This window comes from Dipodomys merriami, unplaced genomic scaffold (assembly GCF_024711535.1).
Source record: "Dipodomys merriami isolate MVZ:Mamm:240054 unplaced genomic scaffold, mDipMer1.0.p SCAF_172, whole genome shotgun sequence".
Classification (NCBI taxonomy): Eukaryota; Metazoa; Chordata; class Mammalia; order Rodentia; family Heteromyidae; genus Dipodomys; species Dipodomys merriami.
Window position 1 is genome coordinate 1018801 of NW_027203071.1, and position 24089 is coordinate 1042889.

General features: G+C 34.9%; 1 protein-coding gene across 11 annotated transcripts in view; it reads right to left on the reverse strand.

Moving 5' to 3' along the window:
- The window catches only part of Mier1 (MIER1 transcriptional regulator), a 57194-nt gene that overhangs the window by 17578 nt on the left and 15527 nt on the right, over positions 1-24089 (reverse strand). For 9 of the 11 annotated variants that reach the window (XM_070025772.1, XM_070025773.1, XM_070025774.1 and 6 more), the window contains 5 exons: positions 19246-19391; positions 5989-6150; positions 4827-4959; positions 2746-2810; positions 1541-1613 (listed from right to left, as the gene is read on the reverse strand). In XM_070025772.1, coding sequence (XP_069881873.1) covers positions 1541-1613; positions 2746-2810; positions 4827-4959; positions 5989-6150; positions 19246-19391 — 579 coding nt within the window. The remainder of the gene's footprint in view (positions 1-1540; positions 1614-2745; positions 2811-4826; positions 4960-5988; positions 6151-19245; positions 19392-24089) is intronic. The other 2 variants (XM_070025776.1, XM_070025781.1) reach the window with 1 other exon arrangement.

The following is a 24089-nucleotide window of genomic DNA, read 5'->3' on the forward strand; positions in this document are numbered from 1 at the left end:
AAATAACCATGATAATGATCATGAAGTGAGAATAATTAGCATTTCTATAAATGATCTGCATTGCCTTTTCTGATTCTAAAACAATCCGAATTATATTCCCAGTTCACACTTTGTTACTGTACTTCGATATTTAACACTTCCATGTTAAAACATTTTTGCATGCAAATTTACTGGCCTGTGGTGTTCCTAAACTGTTTTTGATCTACTGCTGAGAGTACATACATATCAAGAATATGAATCGAATAGGAAAAAAAAATAAAGAATTAAAGATTTCTCAACTACAAAGGGGACTTTATATGTAAAGTTGAAATGGGAAGAAAAGAAAGATGGTTAGCTTTGAGTTATGTGTCATGTTGTCCATAAACTCATTAAAAATATATATAACATTCTTTCTCAAACCCATATAAAATGACTAATGTGAAAGCCTCTTAAAAAAATCCTCAGGAGCTGAGCGCTGGTGGTTCACACCTGTAATCCTAGCTACTCAGGAGGATGAGATCTGAGGATCACAGTTCAAAGCCAGCCTCTGAGCAGGAAAAGCCTGTAAGACCCTTATCTCCAATAAACCACTCAGAAAACTGGACTGGCGCTGTGGCTCAAGTGGTAGAGTGCTAGCCTTGAGCTGAAGAGCTGAGGGCCAGCACCCAGGCTCAGAGTTCAAGCCCCACAACCGACAAAAAAAAAAAAAAAATCCTCAGGATTGACTTTAGGACTTGGTAGATAAAATGACTTAAAAATCATGTAGGAAGTAAATAGTATCCCCATGTTATTTTAAACACATGTTTTTCTTTTTTTTTTTTTGGTGGGGAAGTTGGGGGGGGATACTGAAATTCATGCTTGCTAGGCAGGCACTTAGGGTCTCAAATATATATATATTTTTTTTGGGGGGGGGGAGGGGGGCAGCATGGACCATGGTTCTTCTATTCACATCTCTTATATAACTGGAAAGACAAGTGGACCACCACATCCAGCAGTTTTGCTAAAGTTTGGGTCTTGTTAACTTTTTGCATGGACTAACCTTAAACTTCAATCCTTTGCATCTTGACTTCCCAAATTCTTGGAATTGAGCTAACACACTCAGATACAAAGGAGCTTTGTATCAGTTGAATCTATGTTGGCTAGAAAGGTCTCAGACCTACAATTCTGCCTTTGCCTCCCATAACCTGGGATTATAAGCTTTTGTCACTATACATAACTTTTAGTTTGATTTTAAACCTGTTTTAACATTAACACAAAATAACCTGCTTTTAGTTATAAAGGTTAAAAAACAGTATAGTACACCAAGATTTGCCATATGAAAAAAGGTTAAAAGGAAACATATGCCTGGGGTATTTTAAGTCACACACACACAAAAGGTATTCACTTTTTCTACTAAACGTATAAGGACAATCAGAAAATAGTAAGTGGTCCTTACAGAAAATAATGCAGGCCTCTTTTTATAAACCAATGGGATTATTTAGTAGATTATCATAGTCTTATTACATTTACATATAATAATAGTTTATTATTTCAACAGTGTAAGTCCAGCTAAGTAGCTCACCTTTTTCATTTTCTTTGTATCTACAAATGCCAACTGGAATCTCTGCTTGAAACATGGAACCCACCATAATCTCCTATTTAAAAAATAATATAGAACATTAGAAAGATCTAGGAACATGATTCTCTGGCTTAAATAATTTCCTAGGTAACCTGATCTCTCTGTCATAAAACCAATTAACTACCTCAGAGGACTACTGTGAGTTAATAATAAGTAAACACTTGCACATGACGGGAGGAAAATTATTAGTATTATAACAGGTAAAATGCAATGTAGATGACAATACTTCAAGATACGGTAAAAATAAGTAAGTGAATTCTGATCATTTAGGTTATTGCATGATCATATAACACCGTGAAAGAGCCAGATTCAGATGTTTTCAGAGTATCTGCATTTAAAATTTGTTGCATTAACTGAGAAATTGTTAGAAATCCAAATGTTCAACCCATACCTACTAAATCAGAAACTCTAGGACAGGACTCAACCTGTTAACACTCCCTAAGTGACCTGACACACACACAAGAAATAGCTTTAAGGTAAGGGAAATAAACTGGTTAGGGCCCAAATAGGTGAAACTCCAAACCCAATGGGTAAGTACTTTTATACTTCAATACAAAACTGAAAAAATATTCCCCTGTAAACATAGTAAAATCATTTTATAGGAAATATAACTAAATCTGAATGTTCACATCAGATTAAGTGAAACTGGCCTAGAGACCAGCTTTAATATATTTACCCAACTTGGTTTTTTAAGCTGTGTTTTCAAAGCAATGCTTGTGTATGTACTAATAAAAACTGTTGTAGACTCATCTTAGAAACAGACAACTTGTGTAGTTACAGAGAAATCAAACTTGTATCAATACTCAAATTTGTATACAACAGACTTATCAGAAATAAATAACAGTAAAGCCAATCATTCTGAGAGTTTTTACAATGCACTGTAGACTAGAAAACTTGAAAGAATATAATTGTTTTCCAACCATACATTGGTTTGAATATTGACTAGCTCAACAAAATCCAATTCTTTATATTCCTTTTATTTGTTAAAAAAATGTAAGACTATCTCTTACTTGGATATATTAAAGAGGAACCTGAATATTATTTGAAATGCTTCAATGTCACAAAAAAACATGATAAATATATGGAAATAACTACAACTGGCTTTTAAAACGTAACTTTAAATTTTGGGGAAATATGATTCTAACTACCTTTTTCCAGTCTTCTGATGGAATATAATCTTCATCTTCTTCGGATTCTTCTTCTATTTCACTATCTAGAATAAGATAATGAAACTATAACATAAAAGCTTATTCAGTCTACATCAGTATCTCTATATTTAGACTTGCAAAAGGTCTACTGAGTTAAGGAAAGATTTTTAATTAAATAATCACTATACTTTCTCTGCAATAGGAAAATAAAACAAAATAAAAAACACCAACAAAAAGTCATAAATCTTTCCTAAGGCAATTTTATTCTCAGTAAATTATTTCCTTAAAAAACTGGATTTAGAATCAAGATAATCTATTTTTGTTGTTGTTGTTGCTGGTCCTAGGGCTTGAACTCCAGGCTTAGGCACTGTCCCTGAACTTCTTTTGCTCAAGGCTAGCACTCTACCCCTTGAGCCACAGCATCATTTCCAGCTTTTTCTGTTTTTCTGGTACTGAGAAATTAAACCCAGGGCTTCCTGCAGGCTAGACAGCAATCTACCATTAAGCCACCTTCCCAGCCCAAGAGAGTCTGTTTTCACTTATAAAATCAGAATTTGGATAATGCAATTTTCCTAATAGTGTTCCTTGTAACACTAGGAATTTTATAGGAAATCTTTAAGGGGCACATAAGAAGGGGTATATTCTACTGTAAAGGACACTATTTTCCCCAATCTCCATTTTTTTTTTTTTTTACATTTTGAAATAAGATATTTGCATAAAGGATTGGCAAATATGAAACTATTAGGGTGTCAACGTTGTTTAAAATCCAAATCATCATATAAAGTTCAATAGGACAACATATGTGGAAATGATGAAAGGACTATGGAAAAGCTAAAAGAGAAATGTACATATAGCTTCCATGCATCTAGCACAACTGAAATATCAGCTTGCAAGTACAAAATCAATATTCTTCCCAAAGGCAAAGTTGTTAATTACTTAGCATCTATGTTTTAGTATGCAAAGAAAATGAACACAATTATTTTTCCCATATTAATATACCTTTACTTGGAATAGATCTTTTAAACTTTATTATTATTGTTATATGAAAAATTTACACTAAATATATAACAAATAATTCAAACAGAGTATCCATGTTCAATCAGTCATTACCTTATAATGAGAATTTATTTTCTTTCAATTAGCTTTCTCCTTTTTAAGGTACAGAATTATAGCTTAAGAATTTAAATTGATAATACTGGTAATTGAATTGCTCTTATCAAGGATCTGTTTTAGAATATCAATTTGGGCTTAGAATGAAACATTACAGAACAGCAGGTCAAACATACAAACCTGTATTCTTACCTAAAGTGAACCACTTTTAGAACAGAGTGCCCCATGATTAGAGAAAGCAATGCTCATGAATATATCATCATGGGCTATCTGACAACTGAACAATGAGACTGCAATATGATAGTGTCCTCCTGAGATTTATACCATGTAGTGATGATGTTGTAGTCACCTTTGTGTAAGTACATTTTATGAAGTTTTCATACCCAAGAAATTGTTTTATGACATGTTTCTCATACTGTATCCTTTTATTAAGTCATGCAAGAAAAATAATCTTTTCTTAAAAAGGGTAAGAGGAATATATAGAAAATGAAGCTGAAGGACTACCAAAAACAGAGAAAAAATACCACACCAACGGCTGGGAAGGTAGCTCAGCAGTAGAGTGCTTGCCTCCCATTCATGAGGCTCTGGGTTCGATTCCTCAGCACCACATAAACAGAAAAGGGTGAAAGTGGCACTGTGGCTCAAGTGGTAGCGCACTAGCCTTGAGCTGAAGAGCTCAGGAACAGCACCCAGGCCTAGAGTTCAATCCCACGACCAACCAAAAAAACAAACCAAAAAACCACCACCAAAAAGTCAGGTAGTACATAAAAATCATAATTATTGTAAAATATTCACTGAAAATGGGGCCTGAATTATTGTTAAACTAATAACCAGTAACAAAGTCTACTTGTTTGTGCAAGAGATTTCAGAATAAACAAAGCCTAACAGAGTAGTGAAAAACACACGAGAATTGTAGGTACTATTCAAAAAAGTGAAAATTATATTCTAACTAAAGCAATGATAACACTTACTTGTATCAAAATATTTACATCGGCGTGGGCGGATTATTTCCTGAGCATCCTGAGAAGCAACAGATTGTGATGGATCATCATTGGAAGACTGAGTTTCATCCTCCTGACCTGATGAATCCTTTGTATTTTCTTCCTATGGAATTATTAATAGTAATAATAATTATTAACTTAAAATGTAAAGAACACTATTTCAAAAGAAAGGCTACAGATAATTTTGTTCTAAATATAACCAGAAGACTTAAGTGCAATATGGTGGCTTGGGCTGGCATGTGGAACAGGAAAAAGGATCTTAGTGGTAAAATCCACAAACAGTTTAGTTAACAATACCAGTATTGTTGAGTAGTTTGGTTTAAAAATACTGCAACAGGTGCCAGTGGCTCCTGCCTGTAATCCTAGCTACTCAGAAAGCTGAGATCTGAGGATTGAGGTTCAAAGCCAGCCACAGCAAGGGAAGCCCATGAGACTCTTATCTCCAATTAACCACCAGAAAACCAAAAATGGCACTGTTGCTCAGGTGGTAGAACACTCTGGGACAGCACCCAGGCCCAGAGTTCAAGCTCCATAACTGACACACTGACACACACACACACACACACACACACACACACACACACACACACACACACACACACACTCCAACAGCAACTTTGTATACAGCAAATTGATCCCCTTCTTTCATCTAAAATTACTTCAGAATAAGTAATAAAAGTAGATAAAGGAAGTGGCACTGTGGCTCAAGTGGTAGAGCTCTAGCCCTGAGCTGAAGGGCTGAGGGACAGCGCCCAGGCCCAGAGTTCATGCCCCATGACCCTCAAAAAAAAAAAAAAAAAAAAAAAAAAGTAGATAAAGTAAAAATATAGGACTGCCAGTTAACTTTAATTATTTAAAAGTTGCTCTATAATATTCAAAAAAGCATTGACAGACAAAATGACACAGACTTAATTGTTACCTCTCAGGAATATTTACAGAAGATTTCCAGTTACTTATTTCTGGAATATGTTATTTTTTAGTACTTAATCTTAGTGTACCTAATTTATAAATGATAGAATTTAACTTTATAAATTATAGAATTTAGTACACTCTGTAGTTTCAGTCATCCCTTGAGGGTCCTGGACGATACGAAGTCCACAAATAAAAGAGGAACTACTGTGTATACTCTTACCTTATTTTCCCCACTACAGCCACTGTTGTCATCATTATCAGCATCTTCATCATCTTCACCTTCTTCTTCTTCTTCCTCTTCTTCCTCATCTTCTTCAGGTAGTCGAACAGTACTATCATAACCATAAAGGCTGAGAAGTTCATGAATTGGCATGTCACCTTCCTAAGTACACCAAAAAAAGTGAATTTCTGCAATCAGTGATTTCATATTTCTACATAATTCACAAATCTACATATTACTCATTCTATGAAGACTATTTTTAGCACTGAAGCGTTTTCAAAATCATAAAAGCAAAACTAAAACTATATGAAATATTAAATTCCATTTTTAAATAAACCTATAAATTGATCAATTCTATCCATAATATGTTTTAAGTATAATAAAAAGTAACACTAGTCTAAAATTAACTTAGCCATACATTCTTTCCTATGGCTATTTCTAAATAAAATGATTTCATGTAATCTTTACCATATGTAACTGATAGGTTATATTATTTTGATTTCACAGATGAGGAAACATAGGTAGGAAGATTAAGCAATTTCTTATAAAACAAAAAACCCTCTCCCTCCTCCCCACAAAACCAATGGGTTGTAGCTGAAATGGTACAGCACTTATGCAAGGCCCTAGGTTCCAACACAGGCACCACTCCCTTCCCACTCTCCTACCCCGTGGCATACACATTTCATATAATGTAACCAGAGTTAACCCTTCTAACTTTAAAAAGCCTATAATGTATTAATATAATATTCCTCAATCCCCTGTGGTTAAAGAACCTAAAACAGTAAAATGAAATAAGTTTCCTGTAGAAAGTACTCTAATAAGTAATCAAGTAATGGTATCCAGGAAATATAATATTCTGGTTATGAAAAGGAATGTTTAAGCCAAATCATCTGAACATATTAGACACAACACAGATATACATATACACAAACATTCTTAAAGGCAGAGAAGTGTCAAATTTAGAACCTAGAAATACATTATTCATGAAATAAGACATGTTTTTATAATTTTCAAGCATTCTATACCTTATTTGTAGGCAGAAATAACTCTAACTCAAATGATAAACACACTGCGAAATATACTTTGTGTGAAATATACCTTGAACTCAACAATATAACCAGATGACACTATGACTTAGATTACAAGAATTAAATCTTTATTGTCCATGTGCAAGGAGCAATTGACTCACTATAATATGAACATTTCTTATAGGAAAAAAATGAAATTTCATACTTCTATTCACTTTGAAAATACACTCTAGTTAAAAATCAACTTGTTAACCTATTTCTAAAGAGTTCTGGAAGACATAATGATTAACAGAAGCTACAGCCTGAAAAGTAGTAACCACATTAGGCAACATATTGACACTCAAGCAGAATGACCAGCATACGTATTTAATTCACACTCATATTGTGGTTCTCAAAGCACAAACAGTAGTATCCAAGGACCTGGCCCATGAAGATCTGGCATAACAGCCAACGATCAGGCATATGATACTGAAATTTAAGCATATCTCTTCAAAATCAAGAGATAAAATAAGCAGAATGAGAATTAAGATACAGAAAAGGTTGAGTTTCGTACACAATATCAAAGAGCTGTCGTAAGGTATTTCTTATGTGCCAGGCATTTATGCCAGGTACTTTGATTTTATTTCTGTAAAGAATGAAAATAGAATCAGAACATTACAGTATCTTGTTAGGTTTAAAAGTAGCAGGTAGTATTATCTGCTACCTTTATTTGAAATTAAGGAAGCCAGAGGAACATCATGCACTGATAGCCTAGACCTACTATCACAGTGACTTTCCTTAAACTCATGGAGCTTTTCTTAAACTCATCCTGCAACCCAAATTAGAAGTAAGTTCCAGCAACTACCGTTACTACTATGAATAAGAGCCAAACCAGGGAAAACATTAGCATCTCAGTTTGCAACTAAGATTGACACAGACCTTAAAAATTCATAAGACCTTGTTTCAGATTTAGTTCATCCTCAAAATTATCCTGATATGCTACTATTACCTGTAATTTTTAAAAGTGTGTTGAGCTGGAGGCATGTTCAAGTAGTAGAGCATCTGCCTAGCAAGCATGAGGCCCTGAGTTCAAACCCCAAAACTGCAAGGAAAAAAAAAAAAAGAATATTCACCAGGAGCTGGTGGTTCACATCTGTAATCCTAGCTACTCAGGAGGCTGAGATGTGAGGAGGGTGGTTTTGAAGCCAGCCCCAGCAGGCTTCTTATCTCCAATTAACCACCCAAAAGCAAGAAGTGGAGCTGTGACTCAAGTGATAGAGCACTATCTTTGAGCAACAAAGCTCAGAGGCAGCACCCAGGCCCCAAATTCATGCTATGGGAGTACACATTCCCCTCAACACACACACACACACACACTCTCTCTCTCTCTCTCTCTCTCTCTAAATAAACAAATTTTAGAAAGTGTGTTGAATGATATCTTGAGACCGATTACTTCTGGCAGTGGTCTACTTTGAACTTTGAACTCTTCCAACTAAAACATAAACCACCTGGTTTTAAGAAAGTATTAGTCATATAACTGCCCTTAGGCTTTTTTTTCTTTTTTTTTTTTTTTAACTGTTGGATCTGCCTTCAAGAGTATTAAAATCAGCCTAAAGGCTTACTAAAACAGAGTGCTCAGCCTCAGCTTAAGAGTTTCTGATCTAAAAGGTCTTAAGGTTGGAAATCTGCATTTTAAACAGCTCCAGAGAATTTTACTGTTATAATATGTGACTACCTTAGAACCAGTCAAGTGTAAAACATCAGTAAATTAGCCTTTTTAATGCGAGGTAATAAGCCTGAGCATTATCTTCAGTTAAGCTCACAATTAAAGGACATGCAGTTATAAACAAATGATTAGATGATACACTAACTGCACAGAAAGAAATTCCACTATGGAAAATGTATCTAGAAAGTCTGTCTTCCATGGTCGGATGAATTCTTCTTCTTAGATACACAGATGAAAAGTATGACTCATTATGTAAAGGTTCACTTCTCAAACAAAAATCCAGCAACACTTCCAATACTAAGAAAAGAACAAAAAGACTGAAAAGATCTTGTAACAGTAGATTTTATGAGGAACTGAATAAAAAGAAACAGTAATAGAATTGGTACAGATGGAGAAAAGCCTTGATTCAAGTCAGAGGAAATGACAAATGCTTGTGCATAGAAATCAAAATGAATAATCAGGTCAATCTGATTAAAGCAGACATACTGTCTACAGCAGTCTCTCTCCCAAAAATATTACTAAATGATCTATTACTGGAAGGTAATTAAAGTTACAGAATTTTTTTACTTTGGTTTTTATTTTCCTAATTTCTCTGGTTATCTAGCTTCTTAAACAGTATGTTTGTGTGTGCACTCACACGCACGTGTGTACACACAAGTACACACAAATACACTGTTACTTTGTAAATTTCTTATTTTTTTAGTCAACAGTACAGAAGATAAGAGATATGCAAATTAAAGCAACAATAAGATTGCATTTCACCCCAGTTAGAATGGCTATCACCAAAAATGAATGAGAGACTGGGCCAGGTGCTGGTGGCTCAAGCCTTGTAATACTAGCTACTCAGGAGGCTGAGATCTGAGGACTGCAGCTCGAAGACAGCTTGGGCAGAAAAGTCTGGTGAGACTCTTAACTCTAATAAACTACTCAGCAAAGCTGGAGTTGGCACTGTGGCTCAAGTGGTAGAACACTAGCCTTAAGCAAAGATGAGCTCACGGACAGTGCCTCAGCCCAGAGTTTGAGCCACCAGACCGGCAAAAAAAAAAAAAAAAAAAAGAAAAGAAAAGAAATGAGAGGCCAGGCAGTAGTGTATTCCTGTAATTCTAGCTACTTGGTAGAGAGAAACAGGAGAATGCGAAATTAGTGAGACCCTATTACAAAAAAACAAATATACCTAGCCAAAGCCATAAGGCAAAAAAGGAAGACATATCATCCCTATTTTCAGATGGTACGATCCTATACTTAAGCAACATTAATGATTCTCCCAAAACTCCTAGTTCTTTTGGCAACATAACAGGATAAAAAATTAACATAAAAAATCAGTAGTATTTCATATATCAACAAGGAGCAGACCACACTGAGAAAAAGGTCAGGAAAATAATTCCATTCATGATAACCTCAAGGAGAAAAATACCTAAAGGACACAAAAGACCTAAACAAATTAAACTAACTTGGAAAAGGATACTAAAAATACCAGAACGTGGAAAGACCTCCCACAATCACCAACTGACAGAATTAGTGATGTAAAAATGTCTACGCTTTCAAAAGCAATCTAAAAATTCAATACAATTCTCATCATTTAGAAACATAAAAGACTCTGAATAGCAAAAGTAATCCTAAGGAAAAAAAGCAACAAATACTAGAGTTTAAGTTGTATTAAAAAATCATACTAAGAAAGACAGCAGGGTAATGACACAGAAAGTCCAAAAATAAAACCACAGATTCACATGTGATTTTTTGACAAAGGAGCCAAAAATATACACTGGAGAAAAGTCAGCCTGTTCAACAAATAGGGTTGGGAAAATTGGTTATCTATATCCACGTAGAAAATTGAAATGAGAAAACAAGAGCAAGAACAGACAATTGGAATTACATGAAATTAAAAGCTTTTGCACATCAAAGGAAACAATTAGAATCAAGACATAAACTACAAAACAAAAACTGTTCAGTGGGTAAATGATTAACAAACATACAAAAAATTCAAATAATACCAAAAATAATCCAATAAGTAAGCTAATGAATTGAACAGAGAATTCTTAGAAGTACAACAGCTAATAAATATATGAATAAAATGTTCAATATCCTTAGTCATGAAGGAACTACAAGTCAAAATGATACTGATACCATCTCACCCAAGTCATAAAGGCAATTAAACAAGGACATGGCTCAAAGGGTAGAGTAACTGCCTAGCCAGAAAACAAATAATACATGCTAGCGAGCAAGTGAGGATCCCTTATAAACAGTGGAAATGTAAAATAGTACAATTACTATGTAAATCAGTATGGAGGTTCTTAACAAAACTGAAATTACATCGACCTCAAGACCCTATGCTGGTATCTTGGGCATACATCTGAAGGAATGTTGATGAATATATGGGAAAGATACCTGCATACAACCTGTTTTATTGCAGCACTATTCACAATACCCAAGCTGTGAAATCAGCCTAGGTACAAACAATCGATAATAGGTTAAGAGAATAAGGTGTATATTACTCTGACCTAAAGGAGAAGGAAATCATGACATTTACAGAAACTAGATGGAACAGGTGTAATATAAGCCAAGCTCAAAAGGCTAAGCATTGTGTTTTTTACTTGTATGTGGAATTTAAACCTAAAATGATGGGCATGTAAAAAGGGATTCTTTGGGGGAGATTAGCAGGAGAGGGGAGGGAAGATGCTAGAGGGGATGGAAATACACTATATATATATATACACACACATATATATTAATATATATATAGTGTATAGGCTTTAATTTCCCATTTCATATATATATATGTCATATATATACTATATATTCTATTTTCATATATGTGAAAATAGAAAAAAAACCTATGAATTTTCTATTAAAATTTATTTTTCTACTAAAATTTAAATAGAAAATTTTAAATGGAATATCACCCTAAAACTCCCATGTACTATCAATATATGCTAATTTTTAGAAAGATGTAAAAATATAAATATAAGGGCAGAGAGGACAAGGTTCAAATGTCAGAGTGCTTGATGAATAATAACAAATATCACACACACACACTTATAATACACTATTGGTAGGAATGTACAATCAGTATAGTCATTATACAAAACGGTACGGTAACTACTACCATATAACCCAGCAAATCCATTACTACATATATATCCAAAGGATTAAGATCTTTTTATACTAAAGCAAAAATCATTTTATATTAAAAAGATATTTGCACTCTCATGCCTACACTGTAGTACTAATCACAATAGACAAAAGGTGGAATCAATTCAGATGTCCTTCAAATTAATGGATAGACAGAACACCATTTAGCCATTAAAACATTAATTTTATCATATACAGCAACATGGATGGAACACAGAAAGACAAATAGTACTCATGCTAGTTTCATGCATAGAAATGAACAAATCCTGTTTTTAAAAACTGGAATGGAATAGTTTACATTAGAGACTGGGGAGGGAAAAAAGGGGATAGAAAGTTAATAAGGGGCACTAAAACAACAATGCAGAAATTATTTCTGGGATTGGGCACTGATGGCTCACGCCTGTAATCCTAGAGGCTGAGATCTATAATCCTCAAGTGGCTGAGATCTGAGGATAATGGTTCAAAGCCAGCCCAGGCAGGAAATTCTGTGAGACTCTTATCTCCAATAAAGCACTAGAAAACCGGAAGTGGCGCTGTTGCTCTAGCAGTAGTGTTGGCCTTGAGCTGAGGAGCGCAGGGACAGTGCCCAAGCCCAGAGTTGAAGCCCCACAACTGACAAAAAAAAAAAAAAAAGAATCACTTCTGGTTCCTCCTTAGCACAATAAACTAACTACTGGTTAAAAAAAAACCCTGTATTTCTAAATTACTAGAAAAGCACCAAATTCCTAACAGAAAAATGACTGGGTTCAATCCATAGCACTGCAGAAAAAAAAATTTAAGTTGAAGAGATTGAAATGCTGATTATCCTTTGATTATTGCACTGTTCAAAAATGCACAAACAGTATGCCTATAAAAATTATTTTTAAAAAGTGAAAAAAAGCAAAACACAGCCAGAGGGGCCGGAAAAAAATTATTGTTTGGTAGGCCTCAAATTTGTAACTCATGATCCTCTTGCTTTAGCATCCTGAGTACTGAGATTACAGGTATGCACCAATATGCCCAGCAACTTATTTTTGGCTGCACTCAAAAGTAGAATCTGAGAGAGGACAACCTGCATTTCTTGGCAATCATCAATTCCTGGTGTTTGGCATTCTTTGTTCTCTGCCAAAAAATTGAGCCTCTTCTGTTGCCTCTCCTCTGAAGAAACAATCTGCCAACTCATGTTGTATATCTTCTTTGCTTATGTGTTTTTAACAACATAATGGCATCATCATCTTCATAGACTAAGAAGTTTGCAGATTCTGCTAGCATTTTTGGTCCCAGATAGCAAAGCACCGTTAATACCTATCTGTCTAGAAATATCCTCTTCTCCTTTTGTTACAATAACCAAGTTGACAACACTCAGACCAGCACCCGTACTTGTCACCCAGAATGGATCTGTGCTTGAGTTTTCCATTTCTCCTTGGTCTGTAACAGTACTCCTTATTCTATAGCAGCAGATACAGTATGTGTCAAGATACCCAGATTGTTTCTAGAATTTTAATAGTAACTAACGACAGACACATAGACTGTCTAAAGCAGTGAATCTAGGAGACTTAGTAACATAAGACAAAAACATATCTGAAAACAGAAGTCAATCATGTAAAAAAGCAGAAATGTATTCTGGTGCCACTGAAACCCTGAGGCCTGGATACAGTCCTATCTTTAATGAAATCTGTGACCCTTACATTTAATTTTTTATTTTGACTAAGCTAGTTTTAGATGGATGTCTTTGTACTCCCAAATTCTGATGTTAGAAACATGATATCTCATAAATACTCTTATTTCTGAAAAAGAAATAAATGAATAACTGTACTAAGATCTATCAGTCACTTGTTCCATAGAACATCTCCAGTATTTATTCCACTAGACATGGAGTATATCCTTCAATTAAATTGAAACATCATATTAATGATGTATAATAATGTAACCATAATGTTACACTAAGTGCCAACAGTATAGAAAAGAGAAAGAAAACAAAAATTATGGGGCAAGCAGTGGATTTTCATAGCTGTGAGTCAGATTTGCTTTTTTTAACCATTCTTAGGAATAATATAACATATGAATGATAAGCACTACTTTAGTGACTATGTGCTAGACACTGTTCCAAGTGCTTTAGAAAAATCTCTGTAAAATCCACTGAAACTTAAGAATGTTAATTTAAAGTTACATGTTTATGAATTATGAACCCAGGTAGTCTGATTCACTCACTTACACTGCTTTCCTTGAAAACCAATCTTAGGTGAAGTGTATATGATCCTAAAGCAGTATGAAATCAGAAGCTCTGAGTTGATAAATTATGGGAATAAGGACAATGTGCCTCAAAAGACTAAAACAAAGGAGGAGGCTGCAATGCTTGATAAGAAATGTACGCATCATCCTGCCCATGTAATTGTAACCCCTCTGTACAGTGTGTTCACAAAAAAAAAAAAAAAGAGTATGTATTCTAAGCAGTAGGACAAAAACAGGGATAATCAAATCCGTGTGAGCTAATGGGAGGCTGGCTAAAGAATGAATTTTTTAAAAGACAAACATATCTGAAAACAAAATGAAGACAAGAGGTAAAGTCAAGAAACACTGATATAGAACAGGATTATAAAATTGGATTGGCATCAAGCTCCAGGAGTTGGTTATTGGAATTAAGTCATTTGGTGGACGAGCACACAACTCTTCATATACCTATTGTAGGAAAATGAACTTAACCATAAATGCTTATGAAGAGAGGAGGAAAATGCTAGGAATAGCACACCTGTCCCAGACCGAGTGGATTTGAATCTTGCTTCCAGTGTCTGGATCAAACAGACTCAAAGACTTTCATGTCCTTCAACCAACAACTGCTTTCAAATCTCTTCAGTTACAACTTCTGGAGTCATTCTCACTCATCTATTTTTTTGTGATTCCACAAGGATGACCTACAAGCTCTCAGATTCCAACAAGGTGTGAAGACTGCCATCAATCACTTCATCAATTTGTGTATGAAGCCTCATAGACCTACCTCTATCTGAACTATTTTAACTGTTAAGTTGTGGCTCTGGAGGTTGAGTGCCTCTTTTTCTTGTGTTGGCTGAGGAGAAATGCAATGGCACAAAAGGTCTCCTGAACATGCAAAACCAAGATAATACCCTGCATGCCATGGGAGTGGAATGGCCCTGGAAAGAACCTGAACCAAGCCCTTTTGGATCTACATATCCTGATTTCTGCCCATTCAGATCCTCATTTCTGGAACTTCCTTTGAATTACTTCCTAGATGAAGGCATAAAGCTCATCGCTAAAAGATAACATATGACTAACCCCTGCAAGCCGTCAAGCTACCAAGCTAAGCCAGTCAAAAAACATTTCTTGCTACTCATCCTTAAGTACAACTGGGAGGCCCCAAAGCCCAGAAGCTACAAGCTACTTGACTTGGCCTGGCCTTGGGGGCTTCAGACTGAGCCTGTCTCTAGCCATGAAACAGCTTTTTAACCACCACCAGAAGTCCCTCCTAAGCCTTGGACCAAATGAAAAGAAAAAGCTTTCTAGGAGAGAGGAAGGAGGATGTTTTCTAGGTAGGAAATGTTTAAGGGACACATCCAGATTGGACTTGAAAGATGGTTCCTAAGATAATCAACCTCTTGAAGAGGGACCTGACTTAGAAGATACTCTGAAGGCATGAATTCTTCCTATTTATAGTTCCCATGTTGGAGGTTTATTTTTTATGTATGTAATTCAAGATGAGTGTATATTCCAAGAAAAATCTCAATCCTTACACACTTTTTTCTTTTAGCGAAAAGATGCAGAAATAAGACAAAAAAAGGAATTGGGAAGTTTTTATGAAAAGTGAAACCTGCTGGGAGCTAGTGGCTCCCATCTGTAATCACAGCTACTCAGGAGGTTGAGATCTGAAGATACTGGTCCAAGCCCAAGCAGAAAAGTCTGTTATCTCCAATTCCAACTGACCAGAAAAAGCTGGAAGCAGAGATGTGGTAGAATGCCAGCCTTGTAACAAAGCCAATAAGAGTGCAAGGCCCTGAGTTTATACCGTAGAACAAGCACAAAAAAGAAAAAAAAAAAGTGAAACTACGTAACTACACATTCAAGGGTGATTGTGGGTTTTCTTAGTGAGATGTCTCAACCTTTCTAATCTTTATCTTCTAGCTCTTAAGACGCACTGGTGCTGAATGGTTTTATGTGTATATTAAGTATATACAGTGTTATAACAATAGTTGATACTAATCTTTTTCTCTCAAATGGAGTGCTCCAACTGTACACATTCTTAAATTATCTTTAGTTTTAAGAATACATTTGGAAAACAAACTTATACTTCAGTACTAATTCACAGCAAATAAAAACCTACTATGTACATGATCTATGATTACATTACTTCTATGATTACCACAGTAAATTCTAACAAGTTTATCTAATTTTACTAATTTAATCATTAAAATTACAAATTAAAAGTTTTTTTCTGACAAGACACATGCATGCAACTGTAATAATATTTAAAATTGTTTCTGTCAATAATTTTCACTGAAATTCAAACAACACAATATACAGCTACTGTTAACTATAAATGAATTGGCAAGATTTATACAACTACATTAAAAATCAAAGTGACAAGTAAAATACTTTACACTTTCTAACATAACTAATGCATCTACAAAAGCAAGAAAGTAATCAGAAAGACAAAATCTTATTCATTATTAAAATACAAAGACCAATATGGTTTGGTTCCAAGGAGTTTAAAACTACAAGAAATTCAACCCTTTGTCCTGTAGCCACAGGTTATAGATGAAGTAATAAAGTGCTATCTGTCTGTCTGTCTGTCAATCAACGGGGATTTAACTCAGGCCCTCAAGTGCTCTACTACCTTGCAAGTCTTTTCTACTTTCAGTTTGATTTTAAGATAGGGTACACAAAGCTAGGCACTATGGCATAGGCCTATAATCCTAACTACTCAGGAGGCTTAGAAATAAGGATCACTGTCCAAAGCCAGCTTCTGTCCATGCTGGCCTAAAACTGTGTCCCTCCTTTCTCTGGTTAGCTAGGATTACAGGTATGTACCACTATGCCTGACTAGTTTTTGAGAGAGCAATTTAGTAACGAACCACAATCTTGCTCCCTTGTCCCAAACAGCTGGAACCAACCTCTTCATGTGCTATTTAATCCACCCTTAAAATGCTTTGTTATAACTAATACATACCACAAAGATGAATTCTGTTCTCTGCTTAAAATAAAAAAATATCACTTTAGGCAGTGTGAATTATGCTAGCTTTAATCAGCAAATGGGCAATATGACAAGTTCTGACTAAATTGCAATGGGACTTTTTTTGAGCTCCAAAATAAGTTTCTGAAACACAGATTAATCATTATTACTATAAAAATATAAACACTTATTTTTCTATGTTGCATATTACAAATACTTAAAAACTGGAACTTTGTTAAAGTTCTTTTCATCATGGAGCACAGCAAATCAAACACATAATTATTAGAGCATATCAGATTTATCTATCCATTTTATTTCATGTAATATTTTTCTTTTATGACTATTTTTGCTAGATACCTTGAAATATACTGATAAATAAAACATTCATGGGCTGGGAAGTTGGCTCAGTGTTAGAGTGCTTGCCTCGCATGAATGAGGCCCTGGGTTTGATTCCTTAGCACCACATAAGCAGAAAAAAGCTGGAAGTGGCACTGTGGCTCAAGTGTTAGAGCGCTAGCCTTCAGTTGAAGAGCTGAGGGGACAGCGCCCAGGCCCAGAGTTCAGACCCCACAACCGGACCTCGCCACCCCGCCCCCCCAAAAAAATTCATGTCCCTTCTCTTTATAAAATGAATGGAAGCTACAGCTCATAAATTAAACAAACATGTACAAATTGATTAGGTAAAATCAAACAGCAGCTACAAATATATGTAAATAGGATACAAATTAAGAAGTAACCAAGTAAAATAAAATAATTAGGAGACTGGAAAGGCCATTTTAAAGGGTAACACCAAACTCAGAAAGCCAGCCATGGGTAGCACATCCCAAAAGTACACATAAGCTGGTGAACCTTGAAGCAAGAAGAAACAAGCTAATCCAATAGAAGCACCTAGTGTGATAGTGTAGTACTGTGACACATGGATGAGAGGTCATATCATGCAGATGGTCTTGCAAACAGACTTAGGAGTTTGGATTTTCTTTAGGAATAATAAGAAAACCTAGAAGTTGAAAATAAATTGACTTTTATTTTCCCGTCATGGCTGTGGGTGGAAATAGGCTGAAGGCAAGATAGTAAGATGGAATAGTGAAACTGGGTGAGAAACTACCATAATACTCTACAATAAAAATGATGGCAGCCTAGGCAGAGATGAAGCAAGTCTGATTAGAGGTATTTTTAGACAGAAATGAAAGGCTTTTAAGAAACTAGATATTGAGAACGAAGGAAAATGATACCCTTGTTTCAATCTTAGTCAATAATATAAATAGTACTACCTGAAAGAAAGAAGACAGGGGAAAACAGCAGTAGTAATAGACAGCAATTAACTTCTGTTTTGGATGCTTAAAATATAAACCTATCTGCTCAACTATCCAAGAAGAAATGCCAAAGATGAAAAAACTGGAGACAGAACAGTTTAAGAAACATAAAGTAAGAAAAACTTGAGAATACAGATTATAAAAACTGATCATATAACTTTGCAATTTTTACATTTAGTGTGCATGCAATTTAAACTTGCCTAATGGAGATGTACATTTGGACTCCATCACCCTCCCGAAAGGTTCTGGATTTCTATGCTCTGGGAAGGGCAGAAGATTCTACTTTTTTAAGTTCATGGATGATTCTGATGCAACTGACCTAATATTCCATTCTGAGAGTTTTTCATCTCTAGAATTCATACAACAGAAGAAATAAAGTTGGAAAACTAACAATCACAAAATACAAACATTTAAGTCTTAGTTGAGGAGTGTCTGCAAAGGACATTGACCAGGAAAAACAGAAAACAGGACAGGTGCGTATATTCCAAAATCCAAGTGAAAGAAAAGAAAAAAGTAAGGTAGAGAAAGTAAGTAAACAATATGCAAAAGATGAAACTCAAGGACTTCCTTAAGAGGAAGAAACAGGCACAATCTAGAATACTTTATGTTGTGATGAGAAAATGAGAAAAATGATGACAACCCTTGGGGAAAAACAGGAGAATATGAGGAAGCTTAGAATCCTTTTATAGTCCATTTTGATAGTCTAGGCCTGTAATGTCTGACAAAGTCACTAATAAATTGTATTATTTTACACAATTAAGCTTTTTTTAATGTCATAAACATCCCAAGTATGCTCATATTGAACTTTTCACTATGTACTACACAATCTTCCCCCCCAAAACCAGATAACCAAAATTCTGAATGTTTTCTTTCCACAAAAAATCTATAACCACTTCATCCCTAGCTCTTAGTATTATTTACCCTTGCAAGATCCTCTATTTCAGAACTGAAGTTTGTTTCTCCTTCCATCATTTCTTCCTCTTCTAATGTTCGTTCATCATCAAAATCATGAACCAGCATGTCAGCTGATGGATCAAATTCATGGTCATCTGATGTTGCTGAACCTCCTGGTAAAGAATATTTTAAAAAGTAGGGTAAACCAAATTAAGTGTATCTTATTAATATTAATTTAGTGTATATGCATTATTTATCTGAGGCTGGTTTAAATAAAAAGTACCAGGAAAAAGCTATGCAAAGTATATACTATTTTTTGTTTTTTAAAATTCTTGCTCCTACATATCATCACCTGAAAATAACTTATTTGAGGAATTAGAGCTTACTGTCTTATGATGATTATATAATCACCCAATAAAATATTTCTCAGAAAGTATCCCTGTTGTTAAATGATGTGCCTATAAAAATTTTTGTAAAAACAAAGACAAATTCAAATATTCTATGGGTACAAGTCAGTAAAGATAATCTAAGGTAAGTGATAAACCAATCCATTTTTATTCTGGTGATTGGAAACACTGCCAGATTCAAGAGTCACTCTTTGTAATACTAGACTGTAAAGGCTGGGAATATATATTTTATAAACCATTTCCACATTTGAGTAATGCCAAACCTACACACAAGTTTGCAAACACAATTATTAACAAACACATGAGTTACTTAACATTGAAAGACCTGAGTGCTATATTAACAGATGTACTAATCCTTTCACTTTCTTCTATGTACAAGAACTAATAAGGAAAATAAAAAGACACTAGGAGTTTGTTTTTTTTAACCCAGGATAAAGTAAAACCAATGGCTCAGGTTTCTTCAGCCACCTTCCATAGTCTTTGGAGTAGAAACTATAATTTGTTTACTATGTACCAAAAACTATGATCAAGCACCTTATATGCATTATCTCAATTAATCTTCAAATAATTGTATAAAGTAGGTATTACTTCATTTAAGAAGGGAAAAAAGTAGCCAAGTATGGTGATCCATGTCAATAACCTCATTTACTTAGGAAGTAGAGATTTCAGGATCATGGTTTGAGGCCAGTCCAGACATAAATGTCAGAAAGACACCATCACCAAAACTGACCCATATTTGGTAGTATACAATTGTAATACCAACTTCTGAAGAGAATAATTGTCCAAAGCTGGCTTAGCAAAAAGCATGAGACCCTATCAAAAATGCTGCAAAGCAAACACCAGGGCTGTGACTCAAATAACAGACTTGTCTAGCAAATTCAGGTCATTTCAAGCCCTAACACTACAACACAAGATTTAAGGTTTGTAGAGTATAAGCAGAACCTTTCCATTCATCCAGTATTAGGCATTAAAGAAGAAATCTGACTTCTGGGTTGAATTCAACTTCTCTAAGTCCTCTTAGTATCCTAGCCTCAAAAGAAAACTTGAGGAGGACCTCTGTTTACTAAGATGAGTGAATTGTAACACAGTCAAGTGGCAAAGTACTTAGAAAATGCTATGCTCTTTGAGAGGCATAAAACAATTGATACTAACAAATTAGATCTTTCTAGATTACAGTAAAACAGAATTAACAATAAAGTTCTTAAATGTTTTACAAAAGAATTTAGAAAAGTACAATGTCTTAATTTCTCCCAAAGTCAGAAATTAGCATGATTTCCATAGGTTACCCTAGTCCCGGCTAAAGGACTAAACACAAGGGTTCCATAGGAGCACAATTTGAGCAACACTAATTGGGTATATTTTTAGTTTCAATTGTCTACATCTGTATTTTCAAGGGAAATTTTGTCTGTCTGAAACTTTTTGGTAACTCTGGGAATCCTGGCTAGAGATGTACTAAGAGCATGGCCTTGGTTTTAATTCCCAAACCTACAAAAACCTAAAGCCTCCCATACCAAAAATCTATCCAAAAATCTTCTGGGACACTAAACAGTCAGTAATTAATATTAAGAATGATGCTATATAATTTTCTTCTCCCCTGTAGGCAAAGATATCCTTTCCCCCTCAAAACCTCATACCCTCTTTACATGAAATTATCCAAATATACAATTCTTTTTAGTTGTTGTTGGTGTTAGTTATGGGGCTTGAGAGCCTGGGCATGGCCTCTGAGCTTTTTTTGCTCAAGGCTAGTGCTCTAACACTTAAGAGCCACAGTGCTACTTCTGGTTTTCTGGCAATTAATGATAGACAAGAGTCTCATGCACTTCCCTGCCTGGGCTGGCTTTGAACTGTGATGCTCAGATCTCAGCTTCCTAAGTAGCTAGGATTATAGGCATGAGCCATCAGTGCCTGGCCTAATATACAATTCTTAATAAACACAGATATTGCCAAAAGTAATTATAATGAATTCCTACTTAATGTAATCTTTTTTTTCTTTTTCTTTTGTTGTACTGAGGTCTGAATTCAGGTAACATTTGCTATTGACACCTGCTTTAACCTCTTGCTTCACAGTAGACACAGGGTATTTGCAAGCACAGGTTTCTAAGGAGAACATTACTGAGGAAAAATCACCAGTACTCAAGATTCAGAGATCAGTAATGGACTGCAGAGTGCATTTTCCTTTTCTCTATAATGCTATACAACTTCTACTAAAGACATGCCACCTCTCAACAAATGTAAACATTTACTTTGTCACTTTTTATCTTAATTGTTACCTTGTATTTGGGACAGCATTTGCTTTTTGGGAGACATTTTGATAAAAATAAGGGTAGCGAAACAATCAGCAGACCACAATTAGATCACTGAGCTAAATCATCATGATGAAAACACAATGATTATAATGGGGGACCAGATGAGATCTTCTCTGCATCACTGAGCCACATAATGAATGCACAGAATTAAAACACTTTCTTTTTGGTAAAAACTTTGTGTAGTAAGTCCAAGAATAAGTTAAGCATACTGCAGAGATAAGTTTTCAGTTTTTTGTCCAGGACTGAAATCTTTCTAACTTCTACCTTGTAGCTGGGATTACAGATATATACCATCATGTTTGGCTATGTATTTTTACAATATATCATGTGAACTCATTTAATGACTTTAAAATTTTCTTCCCTTCTCTTAATCCCCAAACCTAATGGCTATTTTCTTACTCTGCTGTAGTTTATAGACAAACTACTCATGATTATGTAACTATTATTACTAGCATTGGTTCCAAAGTATTCATTTGCAAGATTTGCTGACTTTGATTACCCAGGCTAGTCTTGAACTACAATCCTCCAATCTTTGCCTCCCAATGGGATTTCTTGCAATAAGCTACACTCACCTTATACACTTTATCAATTAAGAAAAAAATCAAGCTTGTGAGTAGATAGCTTCATATATAGTATTATTTGCCTAGCTAAAGTCCCTCATTTTTTTGTCACTATTTACAAAGACAATTATATTTAGACTCTCCACTTTAAAGCCAAGCGCTAGTGACTCAATACCTGTAATCTTAGCTACTCAAAAGGCTGAGATCTGAGCACTGAAGTTCAAAGTCAGCCAGGATATACAAATCTGGAAGATTTATCTCTATTTAACCAGCACAAAAGCCAAAGTGGAGGTATGGGCTTAAGTAGTAGAGCTCAAGCCATGAGTGAAAAAAGCCAAGCAAAAAGTGCAAGGCTCCGAGCTCAAGCCTTGGGGGTAAAGGAAGGGAAATGGGAACATAACACTTTATTCCCCAACTATATTCACTATCAAAGTGCAATTTAATGTCTCCCTTCTTATTCCAATTTCTTTGTCGTACATACATTATACCTTTACCTATAAGCTTTCACTTTTCTTAAACTGACCTTTTTATTTCATCTGAATTTTTATTACATTGTTCTATTAGTCTCTGTCAATTGCCAGGTCCATTGTTAGCTAGGCTGTTTCCTAGGGGAGAGTTACAATAATAAATGTTTAAGGGTAGGATGTCTAGTACTTTGTATAAATATTTTCCTTAAGAATTGAGGCAAAGACCACTGCTTTGTTATAAAATTCCATAGTGTAGGATTACTAAAATATATCCTATCTTTTCAAAGATTCAAAAATAAATTTATTTTATGTATCATATGCACTCATTCAATGACTTTAAATTTTTTCTTCCCTTCTCTTAATCCCCTAACCTAATGGCTATAGTCTTATTCTGCTGTAGTCATAGACAAACGATTCATGATCACGTAATTATTACTAGCATTGGTTCCAAAGTATATATCTACAATGGGCAAAACTTTTTATAAGTGTACAAAAAATTATTTTTACATGAAGCTGGAATTACTAATGTTTTTCATAAATTTCGTAATTACTTAAACCCGTATTACTTATGAGAAAAACATTCTTTTGGGCCAGAAGTTCAGGACAACAAAAAACTACCTCAAAATATGTTTCTCAGCCTGAAACTATATTAAAAAAAAAAAAAAAAAAAAAAAAAGGCCGGGTACCTGTGAGTGGCTCACATCTATAATCCTAGCTACTTAAGAGGCTGATATGAGGACCATGGTTCAAAGCCAGCTGGGGCAGAAAAGTCAGTGAAACTCTTATCTCCAATAAACCATTCAGAGAGCCAGATGTGGTCCTGTGGCTTAAGTTGTAGAGCACTCGCCTTGAGCACAAAGTGGCTCAGGGACAGCGCTGAGGCCCAGAGTTCAAGCCCCAGGTCCAGCACCAAAAAAAAAAAAAAAAAGGTAATACATTGTAAATATTCAATACATAGCAAAAGCTTCTAAAGACATTTGCATTCTTCTGACTCCATTATTCTTCCAGTATTGCCTATGCTAATGGTAACTGAGAAACCCATTTATTACCATTTTAGAATAATTAATTTTATATACTTGCTGACAAAATGACTTAAAAATTCATAAAACTACCTATATTTGCAATATATTA